The sequence below is a fragment of the Atractosteus spatula genome, chromosome 13, assembly GCF_055471065.1.
Source record: "Atractosteus spatula isolate fAtrSpa1 chromosome 13, fAtrSpa1.hap1, whole genome shotgun sequence".
NCBI lineage: Eukaryota > Metazoa > Chordata > Actinopteri > Semionotiformes > Lepisosteidae > Atractosteus > Atractosteus spatula.
Window position 1 is genome coordinate 7,697,113 of NC_142718.1, and position 18,322 is coordinate 7,715,434.

General features: G+C 38.3%; 1 protein-coding gene across 3 annotated transcripts; it reads right to left on the reverse strand.

The window, feature by feature from the left end:
* Window positions 1–647: 647 nt before the first annotated feature.
* LOC148821739 (caspase-8-like) lies at window positions 648–16,589 on the reverse strand. Of its 3 annotated transcripts, none has more exons than XM_088930453.1 (10): window positions 16,330–16,589; window positions 11,205–11,270; window positions 10,503–10,851; window positions 9,355–9,454; window positions 9,080–9,218; window positions 8,584–8,658; window positions 6,398–6,435; window positions 4,946–5,057; window positions 3,045–3,540; window positions 648–1,753 (listed from the first exon to the last, which is right to left on the reverse strand). In XM_088930453.1, exons 3-10 carry the CDS (start codon window positions 10,805–10,807, stop codon window positions 1,606–1,608), a joined length of 1,413 nt encoding a protein of 470 aa, XP_088786579.1. In that variant the 5' UTR covers window positions 10,808–10,851; window positions 11,205–11,270; window positions 16,330–16,589; the 3' UTR covers window positions 648–1,605. The 3 variants fall into 3 exon arrangements, with proteins under 3 accessions (XP_088786579.1, XP_088786578.1, XP_088786577.1); XM_088930452.1 differs by lacking the exon at window positions 16,330–16,589 and adding an exon at window positions 11,381–11,518; XM_088930451.1 differs by lacking the exon at window positions 16,330–16,589 and having other exon boundaries at window positions 11,205–11,347.
* Window positions 16,590–18,322: the final 1,733 nt, after the last annotated feature.

Below are 18,322 nucleotides of genomic sequence, written 5' to 3' on the forward strand. Positions count from 1 at the left end.
GAAAGGCCTTTCTTGTTGTGATGAGAACATGGTATTGCCTTGGATGTCATACTCACCTGTCTTGAACCCCATTGCACATGTGTGGGACAGGCTGGGACTATGTGTGGCATCTAAACCTCAGAGCAGTGCACAGGCACATGCTTGTTCAAGCTCAACAAGAGGGTTACCCGATCCTGGTCCTAGAGGATCAGTGTGTCTTTAGGTTTTCAGCCCATGTGGGCTCTTAACCTGAAGGAGCTCATTATTGGCTTAATAGGATCAGTTTAAGAGCTTCTTCCTGCTTTTCTGGAGAACTTAAGACACCTAGAAAATCTACAGACATAGCAGCCCTCCAGAAGCAGGATTGGAGACTCAATTTATGAGTCTTATGGGAAAGAATCCTACAAGAACTGACCGTGCAGGTTGGTTTAAGGTCAGCGTTCCAGCTTGTATTGCTTCTAATGGTGACCACCACTAAAAAGCCTGTGACGTCTGCAGAAGGTTCCTGTTGATCAACCCTGATTAACCTTGTTTTGTCTAATAAAATGGCAGTGTAACTGCCCCAAAAGATCTTCATTTTCCTAATAACACTGTGGATTGGTTAGTTACAGGAGAAGGTTTTAAGATGCACAGCACACAAAGGTAAGAAACTGCCCACAGAAAATTAGTTTATTTTTTTGGCATTGTTTATTTTGGATGTAACCAACATTTCAGTGGAATCAAAAGATTCAAGGATTACTGCAAACAGCAGCTTAAATGTATACATTATGCCATTTATATACAAATTGTTTTCCCCACATACAATGTGTATTCCAGTATCAGAGTATTTTAATAATTGTCCTAAAAAAATTGCATATATAAGCTTTTTCCACTAGTGTTTTAAATTATTGTAATTAAGTATTTCATTCACAAGACAAATGTTTACCACACAGTAGGCAATTTTATTTTCACCATTTAATTAACTGATCGTTCCATTTGATACAAACCAGAACATTAATATACACAAGATGTCTGGAAACCTCTACTCTTTATTTGACATTAACATTAGTTTTTGTTTGAAGAATTTTGCCTCATAAATTTGTCTCATGGTTACACTTCAATGCAAAACATTACATTATCTCAGCATTTGGATTTGACTAAATTCCAATACATAATACGAGTGTTTTATGAAGTTAGAGCCGTCCACCCCATCTGTTTTTGCTTTAAAAATACTATCCCCTGTACGCGTCACACGCAGCTGGTTTTAAAATCTGTACATTGTTCTTCAAAATCTGCCCCTTTAACACATCCAGTTTAAGAAAAGAATTAGAATCTCTCTTTTGCACCCAAACGTTACTTTATAAAATTCAGTGTAGGCAAGATGTAAATAAGCATTTTTGGTTCATCAGTCACTGAAGTATCACAATAAAATGTCTGGATTTTTTGTGTTGGACAGTACAGTAGTGGCATAATGTAAATTACAAATGGTAGAAAAATATTGCCTGTACAGTAGGACAATTCCATTAGCTAGTGGTCAGATACCAATCCAAAATCAAAGGAGGAATATTAGGCATACTGTATTATAGTGGCCTACAGTATATTCCACACAGTTCCATCAGGAATACTGCCAGGTATAGTCAGAATACCTTATTCACATTTCACGTAGAATACAAGCTTCTTCCTGAGAGTGTACCTGGGCTCTGGTATTTGCTTGGCTTCCTTCCTTTTGATGTAGCCAGTGCATGTGCTTACTTCTTCATTGACACTTGTGAGGATGGAAAGAATATCTTCACCTCTGGTGTAGAAAGGAAAGAAACAGAGGAAGAGATTTTCCATTGGCAAAGTTCAAATGTTAAAACACGTTTGTCAAGTTCAAATGTGTTGCTTTATCGTGAAGAAGACCATCTAGACAAGCTAACAGGTTCTCTGAACGGCACCACACGAAAATACTGTAGACCTTGCCCCGGCAAATTGAACGCACACCTTCAGGATTCTTATCTTAATTTGAGTTAATTAAAAGGAGCCTAGTCTGACAAACCGTGGGCTCAAAACAGAATACATCCTGGAAGTGATGCCAGTCTATCACAGGTCACACACAGATACCAGGGCCAATTATCCAACCCCTTCAGTGGGAGGCAACCAGAACACCTGGAGGAAGTCCAAGCGAGCATGGGGAGAACATACAAACTCCACACAGACAGCACCACGAATCGAACCCAGGGCCCCAGCAGTGAGAGGCAGCAATGCTAACCATTGTGCCACAGTGCCGCCTTAGACTAAACATGCTACTGTATATATACGATAAAAGGCATCATTTTCTTGTTTCTCTATGCATACAAAATCAGAGAATGTGAGGTTTCCCCATTTTGATTTTGGGGGATTTTTCACTGCAAACAACTCCTGTACTGTGCGGAGAGAATGCGGATGAACAGGCACTCTGCCCTGTGCTGCTCACCTATTGTGCCATTCATCCTTTTCACTTGTCAGTTCCACAGTTCCTGACAGCCTACTGTAGGTGACAGCTTAGCACCCACTGGAGGTGTGCTGGATGTCTCACGGGCATCAATGGATTTGTAGGAGTTGCTGCTTAGCTGAGCGCCTTGGTCAACTAACCTCAAACCCCACCACTATAACAGACCGAGCACAACCATTTGGGGAATACGGGCCAATCGCTTCGTGACTTGACTGAGCATGGTACCTGGGACTCGCTGTTTAAGTTTAACTTGAAGTATTTCAGATGGGGAGCTGCGTCAGCATGCATAGGCTGCAAAGGAACAAGTAATCGGTTTATTCCATGCTGAAAAGAGAAGAAAGAAAACAAAGTTTCGGCCGTGGAGCCTTCTTCCTTCAGCTCCACGGCCGAAACGTTTTCTTTCTTCTCTTTTCAGCATGGAAAAAAACCTATTACTTGTAAGTTTAACTTGTACTTTGAGCAACTGTGTTTGCTAGATCAGCCATTCCAGAGCCCCCAGACAAGGCAAGCACTGAATTCCTTTATTCCATCGTTAATTTTATAGCAACCCTAATGTATAATGAGAAGCTTAGCAGCATTTTACAAAAGAAAAAGGGCTTATGATCACATTTACCTTGGACAGCATCTCCTGAGATGCCTGCACAGTGACTGGATGTACCAGGAGCCATCTACTTTATTTCTCATAGACAGGCACTCCTGCACAGTCGCTAAGCCAAGGAGAACGTCTGCATCTACTGGCACGGTGGCGTTAGAAAAGGGCTGACTGTCAGCTTCACAGTCATCGTTTCCATCTGCCTGTATGTTCACAGCCTTCTGTAGCTCCTTCCCTTGACAGGCCTGGATAAAGAAGACTTTGGGCTTCTGCACCAAAGAAGGACAATTCTGCCCATTGAAACAGGAGACGATGTCTTTGATCTCGACCTTTTCACCGTCTGTACCCATGACGCACTGCTGTTCTCCGTGACTGAGCACGCAGCACACAAAGCAGTCTTTTCCTTCGTGAGAATCCTTTCCATACTCTTTCAATTTAGCGCGCATCTCTGCAGCTTTCAGGTCATCGTGCCGTTTCACTTCAAAGCCCAACCAGGAGAACACTTCTTCTAAAGCCTCTTCAAGAAACCAAATAATAAAGACAGTTTTTGGTCAAAGTTTCACTTACACAACAACACTTGCTATCCTCCAAAAGCATGCATGGCCATTTTATGTTAAGAGCTGTTCTAAAAGAATTTAGGAAAGGCTAAACAAGTTAGCGATCACCACATAATGAAGATATGAATAAAAAAAAAAAGTTCTGCATTAAATTTAGTCTTAAAAATATTAAAATAGTAATCCCAAAGCCAGATGAACTTCTCAGAAATACCGCTTACTCGTCTTCTCTCTGGCCACCACTAATTGGGACATACAGTCTTAATTAATCTGGCTTGTTACATTCAAAGTTCCTCTATTGCTTTAATCCCAGCATGCATCAGAGTATTAGCCACACTAAAAGAGGAATCACATATCACATCCACTAGATATCAATGAAATCCAAGCCGTTAGACCACCCACTGACATTAAAAACCACCGAATGCTGTGAGCTCAGAGGTGTCTTGGAAATTTAAGGGCTGCTGTTACAGTATGTGGCAAGTCAGGCTCCCTTAAGACTCCCTTAAATATGCCAGCAGCCATATCACCCTGCAACTCACAACTGTCAACCCACTGAAGCTCAGCAGGTGTGAGCCTGATCAGTACCTGGATGGGAGACCTCCTGGGAAAAACTAAGGTTGCTGCTAGAAGAGGTTTAGTGGGGCCAGCAGGGGGTGCTCACCCTGTGGTTCATGTGGGTCCTAATGCCCCAGTATAGTGACGGGGACACTATACTGTAAACAAGTGCTGACGTAAAACCGAGGTCCTGACTCTCTGTGGTCATTAAAAATCCCAGGGCGTTTTTCTCGAGAAGAGTAGGGGTGTAACCCCGGCGTCCTGGCCAGATTTCCCATTGGCCTTTACCAATCACGGCCTCCTAATAATCCCCATCTCTGAACTGGCTTCATTACTCTGCTCTCCCCACTGAGAGCTGGTGTGTGGTGAGCGTTCTGGCGCACTATGGCTGCCGTCGCATCATCCAGCTGGATGCTGCACATTGGTGGGGGTGGAGGGGAGTCCCCATTACCTGTAAAGCGCTTTGAGTGGAGTGTCCAGAAAAAGCGCTATATAAGTGTAAGCAATTATTATTATTATTAAATCTCTGGCTGCACTTGTTTGAGCCTCTCAAGAATCTCCTGTTAGACTTCCACACAAATAACTGATTTTCCAATGGCAAATGTGCACTAAATGCAAAAACATTCAAACAATCTTTGACAATACAACATGAAACTATAATACTCTATCCAGTCTTGAGCTGTTATCACACACTTTGTTACTGTACTTCAACGCCTACCAGAGATGTACAGTACAATCCTTGTAACTGCCAAATGAACAATTTATTGTAGAAAAAACGTTTTATGCCTTTTATTCTTTTTGTAAGGCACTTACTTGCATCGTGTTCCGTTCCCCAACGTTTTCGTATCCCTTCTTTCACAAATTCAAAGTTATTTAAAATCAAACAGTACCCTCTGGGCAGGCTAGACATTTTGTATTCTTTGTTCTGTAAAAGATTACAAAACCAATCAGGTGATTTTTCTAAACCTCTGCTCGAAAAGTTGAACCGTTTTCAAGAAAGATGTTTTAGGGAAGCAGAGGATCGCCTAATACAACGAGCCAACTTGAAAGGCAGTTTGCATCGTACACGGACATGTTTTTCTTTAACAGGTAGAAAGTGGGGGTTTTTCTTTTAAAAAAATCTTCATTTTGTTCTTAGTTTTTATTGTTAATGGAAACAGGTAGAAAAAAGATCATATCTTTTATGAGACTTGAACAATGGCAACAGAGTTTAAAAAAAAACATTCACTGAAGTATAAGCAATAACAGTAATACAGTAGAAATGGCAATTGAAAACTTTTATCAATGAAACAAAGAGGGCAAGATAATCAGCAGAGAAAAACTTTTTCTCTGCACTTTTTCTGAACAGTATGCTACATTATGTTAAGAATACCCTTTTGCCAAAATATGCATGCAGGGAAAATTACTGTACAACACATTTAAACATATCCTGCCATTTAAAGTGCATATTGATATTTACAAAAAAGACACTTCAGCATTGATCATGGTGTGAATTAATCTCTGAATTTATTCATTTAAAAATGTACGGGTTCAAAACGGATAACAATTCAATGGGCTTATGAACCCATTGTGCTTTATTGCAACACCTAGAAATGTTGGCTTCAGCTTTGTTTACATGACCTAAAAATACATAATACAAAATGTTTTCTCAATTTTGTAATTGGAGTCGTAAAACCTGGTTACCTTGTTCATAAATGAAATCTATCAATCCTGTTGTATGACAACAGGTTTCTATGCAAGTGTGGATTTCCGGCCAAGTCCTGTATTAGAGTTCTTGGATCAAGCAACAACAGTAATGGTTCTGAACATCACGTATGAGGTGGTACATTTAGATGTTCTGAAGACTCTTTTATTTAAAAGATTAATTCTACAATAGAGAGCAGCAAACATGCACGGTAATGTACTTGGATTGAGAACGGGTTATTGCATAGAAAACAGTACAGACAAGGTGTAATGCCCAAATTAAGGTGATATAATTGGTGGAGTACTGTGGGGACAACAGCTTTCCATACTGATTTCACTGATCCAGTAGAATGCTTAGAATAGTATACTGGAAACCGCAGCAAAGGGCATTTAAAATTGAGACCCGATATTAACAATGTTGTGGAAGAAGATATTCTGGCTTCCTTTCAAGAAACAGCTGAATGAGATCTTTCCATCACTTATCCACTAGCAACCAAAGAAGCTAAAGAAGACGGACCAAAATACCCAATCCTACATAAAACAAGTAATATTCAAATATATAATAACTCCTTTTGTTCTTACCTGTATCACACAGCTCTCTTCTTGACTCACCGGTTTACCTTAAAGGCAAAACAAAGCACTCTTTTCAATCTTCCTTTCTGTATCCCTTGCAACATTATTTGCTCACAATAAGTACTTAGTTGGCAATGCAACATCCATGTATTGAGCCAATACAGGATAAACCAAGGCAAGTGGATGCTCATTGTGTAGGATGCCAGTCCAGATTCAGATGCATATGCAAATCGCATGACATGCAAACACAATAGGGCCAGTTTCCCCAGAAGCTAATTAATCTGCCAGTGTGTTTTTGGACTGTTGGATGGAACTAGAGCTCCTGGAGGAAACCCATGCAAACATGGAGGGAACATGCAAACTCCACACAGCTAGCACCCTAGGGCTCCAACACCCTCCACTGTGCCACACCGACTATGTGGCATTCAAAGAACAATGCTACTTAAATTGTTCAGCACCATGAATTATTTTAATTAAAAAAAGCCCATACTATAAAGCCTTAAAATAAAAACAACCCACTGAAGAAAGCAGCACCAGTTTGCTGATGAACGTGAAATACAGACAAAATGCATCAATTACAGATTTTCTTTTACCTTGCAAAGGAGCTCTGAGGTTAAATTCCATGCTAAAGCGTTAGGCTAATGCGAGAATGTCAATGATCCTTAGGAACGGCAGCCAAGACAGAGAAGTCAAGATCACGAAGGAGACAGCTGTCCCCACGGTTTCAGGAGACATGTCGTAGACTTTATTCAAGAGAAAGGCAGGCAATGCTATCGGAAAAGAGAGCCAGAAAGAGCAAGAAGCCTCATGGTTTGAAGAGAAGCACACATCTACAATTTCTACCTTAGAGAATTAGAATTAGATTAAATTAAGAGATCAATTCAGTAAGTATTTTACACTGCTTCAGGTTAATTGCAGTTGTTTCACACAAAAGAAAAACGTCACCATAATGCCATCATCATCATCATCAACAGGTCTGATCACAATTTGTGGACAACACTGTCCTCTATAAAGCAGATGTTAATTTTTCAAAAGAAAACCTATAGTTTCACAAGTGGAGTGCATCCTGCATTAAAAAACTAAAAATGCAGTAGTTTTTTTTAAAAGTCTTCATGTTAATAAAAAAAAAAGTAAAAAACTGTGTTCTAGAGGGGATTTTTATTATTTAAAACTGACCACAGAAAACGCTTATTTACACGAGGGCTTGTGGGAATTTGGGACAATCGACTCAGCCATGCTGTCAAAGATGAAACCCTGGCTTCCTTCAAGAAACACTGGACTCAAAGTAACTGCGTCTAAAATGTCTGCACAATGAGTCACAGGCGTCATGCAGTTATTGCCTGAAATGTGCCACCTAATTCAACTTCAACACCCTGAAACTAAAGTGAATCACAATACTTACAGTCAGTTGAAGTCACTGGGTTGAGAACACAAACTGTTTACCTTTTAATATGTTCAATTGTATGCATGGAGTCATCCAAAAATAGAGCATACGATTATGAACATACAGTAATAGATCATTTCTATTTCTTTGACTAGCACAAATACAAAGTGTTTGCGTGTTAAGTTGAAATCACCATTTGGACTTTGTTGTTCCAATGACACTATGCATCACTCCTCACAAGTTCCACTTCACGGAATATATTGAGCACCATTATGATTCATTACTGGTTTGGTCAGCTTAGATCCATAGATCCAATAATTAATCATGAATAACAGGCACTATGGCTCACAAATCTGATTGCAAGCTGCATGAGAAAGGAGGAAAATTCGAGTATCACAAATGGCTGAAGCACATCAGTGAAGCATACAATACAAGAGTGTCATCTCTTTGAACAACTCCAAATAGTTATGGCAGGAAAAAACAGCAAGAAGACACAGAACCGTTTCATATTACAAGGCTAACGTGGCCAGGACAAGTTGGGGCAAGTTCAGAAACAGGATGAGGTTTAACAAAGTACAATTCTATAATCACTTTTTCAATTAACACTTCACAGAAAGGTTTATTCACAATTCACACACTGCTATGGAGGAAACGTTTACTGAAGGATCACAATTCATGTACTTTTAAAACATTAATTTAAGTTCCGTTAACATGCCCGAGAAATGACTAGGTCAATAATTCATGTTGGTCTAAAAACTAAAAGTGGCAAATTGTTTTTACAGCTGTGACATATCCAGAATGGAAAACCTACCTTGTTCTGTCGTGTTACACAGGCTCATTTGTGACAAATTTGAAACCACTTCTGATTCTTCCTGAAGCGGTTTATCTATGACCAAATAACACAAATACATATGAATATACAGTATCTGAGGAGCCAATTCTGAATAACTCTAAACTGCTTTCCCTTCCAAATGAGGGTGTACACGTTTATTTTGATGGAATATCCAAAGAAATGTTGGTCTCTGAAAATCCCTCTTTTCAACTTAATATCAAGAGGTAAAATATACAGTCCATTTAAAGAGGACAACAGAAACAAAGGATTGATGTAAATAAGAAATGTTAATGTGAACAATAACTTTAATCCATTACTATTACCCTATTATTATTTTTGTGTATTATTTTGTGTATTATTTTTACAGCACTTTAGGATCCTTTAAGAAAAAGATCATTCTCTACACTTTTAATGTACTATTTTTTATTTCTACTGAGTATAACTGTATATGGGAATCAACATACTGTACTTTCACCTTTATTATGCGTTTCGTAGTCTTCAATTTTCTTTAAAAGTCTAGGTGACATTTGCCCAAATATTTTTTTCAGCTCTTCAAAATTATTGTCTGCCAGCATCTCTCTCTTCTCCATTGCAGTAAAGATGTCATAGATATCCTGGGGGAAAAAAAAAGAACTTTATATGATTGTTCTTGTCTTTATTTAAGTGGCTGAAACATCAGTTCGTGAATACAAAATAACAGAATGTGCAATGGGTAAGCGTTCAATATCATAACTCTACAATACGTTTTACCATGTTTTCCAGTGAAGCTCCAAACTTGTCAGACAGGAGAAATTTCATGTTACTTAAATCGTCACTCGATATGTCCTGAGAGACTTCGTACAAAATCTTCCTGTCATGAACAGATAAAACAAATGAACAATGAAGACAGTTAATAATCACCTGCATACTTGACTAAAGTACCAAATTTCCTCATCACATGAAACGCAGAATATTTATTTTGACAGCATTACGGAAATTTGCAATTTCCAGCCTGTATTTAGTTACTTTTAAAGGTCAGCTGCCTTGACAATTGATTGTCCCATAAACTTGCACACTCACAACAGTGCCAAGTAACCTACCAGCGTGTCTTGGACTAGAGGAGGAAACCCACACAAACACAGGGAGAACATACAAACTCCACACATACAGCACCCCAGATCCAGGATTGAACCCAGGACCCAGTGCTGCAAGGCCATATGAGACTGTGACTATAATATTCATATAACATTAATACTTTTAGTATTAAAAGGACATGTACTACGGTGCTTGTGTGTAGCACCAATTTTAACAAAACAAGGTGGGTGTTGGTCTGATGATCGCAAAATATTTTCAGTGCAACGCAAGATGAAATGCAGCGAGTCACAGATTGGGTTTTTAAATCTTGTAAAAGATTGATTATGACAGTCAACACGTTCTAGAAAATGACGTGAAAATAATTTGACCACAGCACTTTTCAATGAGTGTCCGGTAAAAACATTTTAAGCAGAAATCACGCCGGGAGTTTTGCATTAATTGTCTGAAGCAGCACAGGTCAGAAGCACTTCTATTCAGTAGGCCGAATAGAAGAGGTCTTGCTGCTTCAGAGCAGAGATTATTAGAAATTTAAAAACTTCATGCACCACATACTTATCAGTGCTCATTCCCAGCTGAAACAAAAGAAAACCCGTATTTCGATATAAACATTGATATGAGGAACTAAACATAATAATATAATAAATATAATAACAGAAAACAATATCAGTCGAGTAAAAAAGCATTTCAGGTAAACTACCATTAACCTGAATCACGCCCCATTTCCACGAAAACAGACAACACCTGGAATTACTCATTTCTGCTGGTTTTGGTTACATTTAAAACTTTTAATTAAAGAACAACAACAACAACAACATTTCGCTTACCTAAAAGGTGACACTCTTGATACATTGTTATTCTGTAGCTGTTCTTGAACCATCTCCTTGGTGAAGTTCATGCACTTTAACAATTTGTTCTGACCGATCCAATAGAGCAGCTCCGCCAGAATGAAGCAGTCTCCTTCCTCCACCAGCGAAGCCTTCGTTAACGCTAGAATTAAACCTTTTCCATCGATTATTTTCTCCTGGGATTTAGCAGTGATAAGATCGGAACATAGGAATCTAAGGGCTGGCACATCATCTGTGCTAAGCTGTTCTGTGATTTGAAAGAGATCGTTTATAGTTGTAGCCATGCCCCCCGGAGTAGTCAAATACGGTGTACTGTACGCCGTCACAGCTACAATTAAAAAAAACAACAGCATAAGCAGTCAATATGCATGAATATTTACGAATATATATTCACTCAAATATAAAATATAAAAACACGCCACAAATGCCAAAATGGTCTCAAGGTTCAGGATATTAAATGCGATTAAAGACATAAAGGGATCTGTACAAAATGGTTAAACTGCATAATACACAAACTACTTCAAAGGTAAAGACTAAAGTCATTAAATGTACTTTTTTGTACATAAGTCGGTCTGGATCCACCGACTTCTTGAACTGTTATATTGGCTTTCGACTACTATGCTTGAAGTGCGTTAACGCCTTACGGAATGCGACGCGTGAAATGACTGAACCGGTACTTACCTTTCCTTTTAACCAGAGTGGATTTAAATTGAAAATTCAGTGACACTCTTTTGAAGTAGATGACATCTGTAATGGGAGAAGTACAGTCAATGTTTTTAGAAGAAAAAAAAACACCCCATCAATAATTACTTTCGGTTGACTGTGTATATATGTGAACCATATGCGGGCTACCCTACCTGTATAAAAAACAATATTAATCACACGCTGAAGTCAGCGTTGTCGAATTCGGCAGCGGCCTTTTCTCCCCCAGCTGAAACTGCTGTGTCATGGCTTTCCTTTCAATTTCAGTTAGGAAATAGCCAACTGCTCCTCCGTGCTACCGGAGGAGTGTATAGCAAAACCGCATATCAGCAAACACACGAACCCCGAGTTTGTGCTCTTCTCACGAATATAGGGTTGGTATAATTCAATGTCTGATATCCCCCCAGTGCCAGGCTGTAGAGTTAGAGTTAACACAGGAGGAAACTTTCCCAAAATAACCCCAGCAAGTAAAGAGACTTTGATGCAGAAAATGTTTCTGAAGAAGGTGGAATACTGTTGTGTTAATTATTTTTTTATATTAAGCTACCTCTACTAGATTTTAGCTGTATACAGTATGTATAAATATGTATATATTAACTTCACAATTAAAAGAATGCTCTTTCGCACACCCCAGTTTAAAATGTGGGAAGGCGCACGGAGACGTGTTTCGGCGGCGGATTGACTCATTTAGATAACGTTACTCAATTAAGGACCTTTCATGGGGGAAACCTTTCGTTTGATTGTACCGCACGGCGAACAAAATCCAACAGCAAGTCTCAAGCAGAAGGAGAAGGACAAGGCGCGACTTTCCTTCCTTCCTTGCTCCACAGCGGTGGTTGTTAACCTTTACCGCCGCCGGCAGTCCCTTTCGGTTCTCAAAATATGTTCTCGCACCCGTCAAAAAATATATATAAATCATTGAAGTAATTGGGGTTCTAGATTAGATGATTTATGCTTTAGAAAGGTTTTGAACCACTGCTCAACGCTGTTAACCTGGATTGTGCATCCCAGCCAAGAGCATAGTGGGAGAGCTATCGAAATGAAGAGAATGAGAGAAGGCTATTTGACTTTTGGTAGGTAGTAGCTAGGTGATCCAGAGATCTCATCCAACCATTTCTTGAAAGAAGCCAGGGTACAGGCTTCAGTAACAAGTCTTTGGCTACTCCTTCATGTAAATGTCTGGGATAAAATGTGAAATTGTCAACTAATTTCCATATTAAACTCAAGTAGTGAAAATAACCTAGGACTATAGCCTAAAGTGCTCATGGAGAGATTTGTCATCAGTCAGTTCTGTATAATCACAACCATATTTGACCAAAATAACCATTTTTTGTGTCATGCTAGAACAAACTCCTTTTTACATCTGCTTGCCCCCTATACTCCCGGTCCAAAAACAGGGCCTCTACTGTCTCTTTAATCACAGAAACACCAGAGTCCTTGGTTCTGAAAGGGAACAACTGCCTTGTCAACAGCTAAAAGGCTGACAGCTACTGTACAGCAAAACCATTTGCCATTATCATTTACAACAATAATGACAAGTGTTCATGGAAAAAAGCTATGATCCTGTGCTACTATATTCCACATACTGTAGATTGCTCTGTGTAAAACCGAACCCACTATCAGTGTTCTGGCAATCAACTTGCAAGGGAATCTGTCATCGCAGATAGCATTCATATCCGAAGAGACAGGTTCCAGGCATTGTCCCCTGTAAGTCTGCTCTGTGTCACATGACTTCAGCTCTGACGATCTGTAGCTGCGCTAAGAAGCAGAGAAGTAGTGCAGAAAGGGTTTTATGAAGTTTAGCAGTCAAGTGGTTAGTTAAGTTGTCTTTGATTTGACAGTGAATTATAGTGGTGATAATGAAAGAATTGCATTAAAAAAATTAATTATCTTGGTCAGCTACCCCATACATGTACTGTAGGTATGTAGCTATGTACACGACAGCAATTATAATTATTTATTAACATAAAGAGAAAAGAAAAGTAGGAAAAAGTCATCATCACTGCCCGTCAGCAATGTTTTTTTTCCATGTGATGTTAGTCCTTGAAAAGTGCTCAGGTGTTGCTCTGCTAACATCAGTCTGTTGCATGTGTAGCTGGTGAAACATTTGCAATGATGACTTTGGCATGAGATGCATTTTTAATACATCATATTTTTTTACACTAATCAGTTATGATACTCCTCAAGCACTGTACACATAGACACACTATTTATATAAATATACAGTATGTATAATAAATATATACATATATTTATATTTATATAAATAATATAAACCAGTATAAGGTGATAATGTTAAACCAAATTATATTGCTTTATACCTGTAAAGTACTGTGTTGATATGAGTTTGTTGTACTGTACTTGATTGCTGTATTTATTTCACTGTTCCTGTGTTTTTACTGTGTGTCTCATGGCTGTGTTCTCATACATAGAACATATTTCTGACATCATTTATTTTTACCAGACACGCTTGAACTCTAAGAATGTGACTCAAAACATTCATTGAGCTCAATTTTTCAATATTTGTCACCTGTATGTTTTTTTTTAATGGAAACAATTCAGTTTTTGTCTATATATGAAGTCATTTAATGTACGGGTGATATACTGTAACAATTCTGGACAACTGTAACAAGCCTGGACTACATAATTTTTTAGCTTGTTTATTAATACAATAATTTATTTTCAATTAACAATACCAGAATTATCGGGTATTTAACTATATTTAACCTAAAGCATGTTTTGTATATTCCTCTTTGTACCTGTTAAGTACTGCATGATGTCATATACAGTTTCCAATTTATGTTTACCACAACTTGCACAAAGTTCAATTCTTACAGGAGTAATTCATAAAAAAATCTAGCTGTTAATATTAAAAATTCATACTGTATATATTTGAAGATGGTCCAGGGAAATAAAGGACTGAATTATGTAATTTTCTTCTCTGTCTCTACATAGCCCTTTGTGTTGCCAAGGTAACACAATACAATTGGTTTTGAAGCTGCACTTCAAAGCACAATCTCACAAATACAGCACACATACTGTACCTTTCTTATTCTGATGAATGGCAATTCATTTTTGCATCTCAATATTTCTGCAACTGCATTAGAGATAATGAATGATTTATAATTCTAGTAACATGAGATTCAGCACAAGGATGACATTGCAGTAAGGTTACATGCAGCACAGTTTAAAAGCTGTGTGTTCCCAGGGAGAATGTGTTTTGTTCACCGGACTGAGAAACATGGATAGTCTCGAGAACTCAGGATTTAACTGGGACGTCAAGAGAGGTGAGTTCTTTTTAAGGATGTGATTCTTTTTCCTCACAGCTGTATTCGTGGAACAAATGATGTGAGAGCTTTGTGACAGTCCTATGACAAATTAAGCTTGAAAAAATGTAAAATGGTAGAATTGTGACATGGTGGTCATTGTTCAACCCTTAGGAAAGAAACTTCAGGGTTTCTTTAGAAATGTTTCTGTAAAAACGTATAGGTCTGTGATCTTAGGTCATAGGTTATGTGAGGGAAGGTGGTGAGCATGTTTAATAATAGCTCCTGCCTAAGTCAAATCTATTCAAAACTCATCTTTTAATTCACTAAGCCCTTCATAACATTGCCAATGATCTGTTGTCCATATACAATATACTTCCATGGGGAAATTAAAATAACTAGTTTCTGGCCTGCTGGTCACTCCTGATTGCTACACCTTGGTAATATTAAATCAGCTAAAATGTACCCTCATTTTGGCATTCTCTCCTACTCTCTCTGGTATTAGAGACGCTATCATCCCTTAGTTCACTTAGAAACCAATATGAAAGACTCATGTGAACTCTTCGGCCTGTTACAATTTTCTACAACGTGCAATATTGTTCTCCAGCTGCATGTCTTATCATATCTTATCACCACTGCCTGTTTTCTTTCTGTGATTCACTTTTTAAAAAATCTTAAGTCTTGAAATATTAAATCTGTAGGCTCCAATATATTGTAAGAATTTTGTCTCAATGCTTGAAATCTCCACTTTCCCCCTAAGAATAATTTTTAACAGATAGGGTTTTTAAATGTGTATGGAAAGTCATTTAGGAATCACAACTGTGTTTAAGAATACATCTCAACATAATGTAACCTTTCAGACAACACCTTCATACTGAATTACCTCTAAATCAGCCTTAACCCCAACCCTTGAAACAAAATATACATGTATACATAAAGTCTTATTTCCTGTATTAAGGGAACTGTAATCTTTGTGCAAATAGTATTTTATTTTATTTATTTTTTTGTCTGAAAGCTGATTACATTTGGTGTTCAACCAATACCGTACCTGATAGACCTTATGAAGTCCTTGGTTAGATACCCAACATGAAACCATGCCAAGAAATAAAATAAAGATAACTTTATGTACTGTATACACAGTATATAACACATAGACTCTGTGAAAATTAGGAGTAAATGCAATTCTTTAAAAAATACAGCTGGGGGAATTTGATAGTTTCGATAAGAGCAACCAGCAGATGCATTAATATGTTTTGATTCATATTGAAATTAACCTTCTCAAATGTAAAAAATAACCAAGTATATTATTTGCTGATCTTCACTAGTACACTTCTCATTTAAAATTTTCCACCTACTGTATCCTCAGTGACAGTTAGCAGTCACAGGTTAATTGGGTACATTAAAATAGGTTTTCTGACAACAGGTTGTACTGGCATGAGGGCAACTTTTCTGTCCATTCATTGGTAATTATTTCTCCATGATCTAGACAGAATTATTTGTAACCTTCACTTTTCCTTATTCTATACAATTCCAATAGGGTTAAAATCATGGGACCAGCAAACCACCAACAAAACATATTCTTTCTGTAAGTTACCAAAACCATATGATGGATATCGTTGGACAGTGCCGAAAACGGTAAAAAAAAAGTTTCTTTACAAGCGCTGCCAGGTTGAAAAAAATATTTACTGATCAGGTCACTTCGTGAGAGTAATGCATGACCTTCAGGAATGGAATTATGTTCTTCTTTGCAAATGCACCTTCTAATTTGAGCAAGTCTCTTGATTTTTAAACAACTTTAAACTTATAGGTTACTGCAAGCATTTTGAAAATCCCCTTACCTGCTTTTCTTCTCACATTCCTTTTCCTCTTGGGCTTCAAACACTAGCTAGGTTTTCTTGAGTGCCAACACCCCTACTAATTGAGCTCACTAGGGACCTGCCTGCACGTCATTTTCCTTCTCACATCTGTCATTTTTCGACTTCTCACTCTCTCATGTCACAATGCTCGCTCACATGCGTACACTGTAACTACAAAATCGACTCGCAATAACGCACTGTCAGACGTGTGCTCACCCCTGCCAAGGCGCTTTTCAGTCTCTGCACTGGCATGTAAACACCAGAGAGTTTTGCTCCCTTCCCTGGAGTCACGGTAACTCACTTCCTGTATTCCATTCAGACTTTCAGACTCAACCCCCCAAAAAAGCCAACTGCACTGTTGGTCTGTCTCAGCTTTTTACATAACTCTTCAGCTAATTATTTCTAGCCTTATTATCTAGTTATCTTCCGACTAGAATCCACTTTCTATTACAACCGTCATTTATTTGGAGGAAAATGTGTCTGCTTTAAAATTGTTTTTTTTTTTAAGTGGTTAATAAAGGTTACAATTTGGACATGCGGTTGCTTATACATTGTATGACATAGGCTTTGCTCCTGCACTGAAGGACATCAATACAGAAGAAAATATGTAATCTTTTTCCTTGGCTGTGATGACTCAACCGGACAATCCTGTTAGTAGAGCTATAGCAGAGACATTATTTATGAAGCTCTGGGCTTTTGAGACTGGGGCTTTCCCCAGGTAATTCCCCGACTGTAATTTGGGCTTGAGTGCAAGGGAGAGTTTTTCAGTTAAAAGATGCCTCTCAACAAACCTAAAAAAGCTAAAAAACTGTCAACACACCTAAAAAAACTGCCCATTAAAATGAATTGTAATACCAATGTTTAAAACAGAATGTAATTAGCCTGGTTAAGATGAGGTAAACAATCTTGAGTTGAGTTACTTTGGTACTAACATGCCGCAAAGTTGAAGCACATCTTAAAAACCAAAGATGTCTTTTCCCACAGCTCTCTTATGAAACACTTACACTACACTGTACAGGGTATTGGGAGACATCTTGTGGTATAGCGCTGTACATCACCCTGCTAGAACATTATAAATCATTCAAGAAATATGTACAAAATACTTATCACTGCTATTGTGTCATGAGTTTAGAGTGATGTGCTCCTTTTAGGTCTGTGTAATGCTCTGTGCATTGACTGTGTATGTACTGTTCTAAATACTCTAGCTCTCCAAGTGGGAAAGAGTGAATGAGAACACGCAAAGGAACAGTACAGGGTTTTATCTAGTGCTGCCCCTAAAGGAGAAAACACAGATATCCACAGGCTAGAAAACGTTACCTTACCACATGTCTTCTATCTTTACCAAATAGGAGAACAACGCAGGGACAATGTTAAAAAAGAATGATGTCAGTTCCCTGAAATGGGTCAATCAGGAGCCCTCATCTTTCCAAAAGTGTTGCTCATGTGAAATTTTAGTGATTTTTAGTGGCATTTTGTGTTGCAAATGGTGGTGTTAAAAGTACTTTTTTTTTTGCCATTTTATACTATAAAATGAGCACCATAAAACTTTGGATGATGCCTGGGCATGATTGTGATAAGTGATCATTTTCTCCTTGATCTGTATTCTGCCAGGCATAGAGGAGTAAGACTTTTCACCTCCTTACTGGATTAAGGTGAAAGGCAGTGATGCAGTGGTGCATTTTTTTGTGTTAGTCTTATTTGCATGTTATACTCTGACAAATTGGATATAGACGGTTTGGGCCTGTGATCGGGTTATGTTTTATTTGCACACAAAAAAACCCTGTCAGAAGTATAGTAGATCAGCCAGAGGTAAGGTATGCTTTTGTTAAGGCTGGGTTTGATGCCAGGAGAGGTCACCATACAGTAGGTGCATTTGTCTGCCAGTTGAATAAATAAGTAATGAGTGAGAGCACGGAAGTCAATCTCTACTTTGTGTGTCACCTAAAACTAAGGACTGTGAAAGAATATTGGTACT

What these genes read in the sequence shown, in the direction of transcription:
- LOC148821739 (XM_088930453.1), bottom strand. Translation starts at nt 10,807, where the DNA reads ATGGCTACAACTATAAACGATCTCTTTCAAATCACAGAACAGCTTAGC. An exon ending in AAGAGAGCTGTGTGATACAG is followed by an intron (nt 5,058 to 6,397) that starts GTAAGAACAAAA and finishes AATCTTTTACAG; the next exon opens with AACAAAGAATACAAAATGTC. An exon ending in CTCAGGAGATGCTGTCCAAG is followed by an intron (nt 1,754 to 3,044) that starts GTAAATGTGATC and finishes TTTCTACACCAG; the next exon opens with AGGTGAAGATATTCTTTCCA.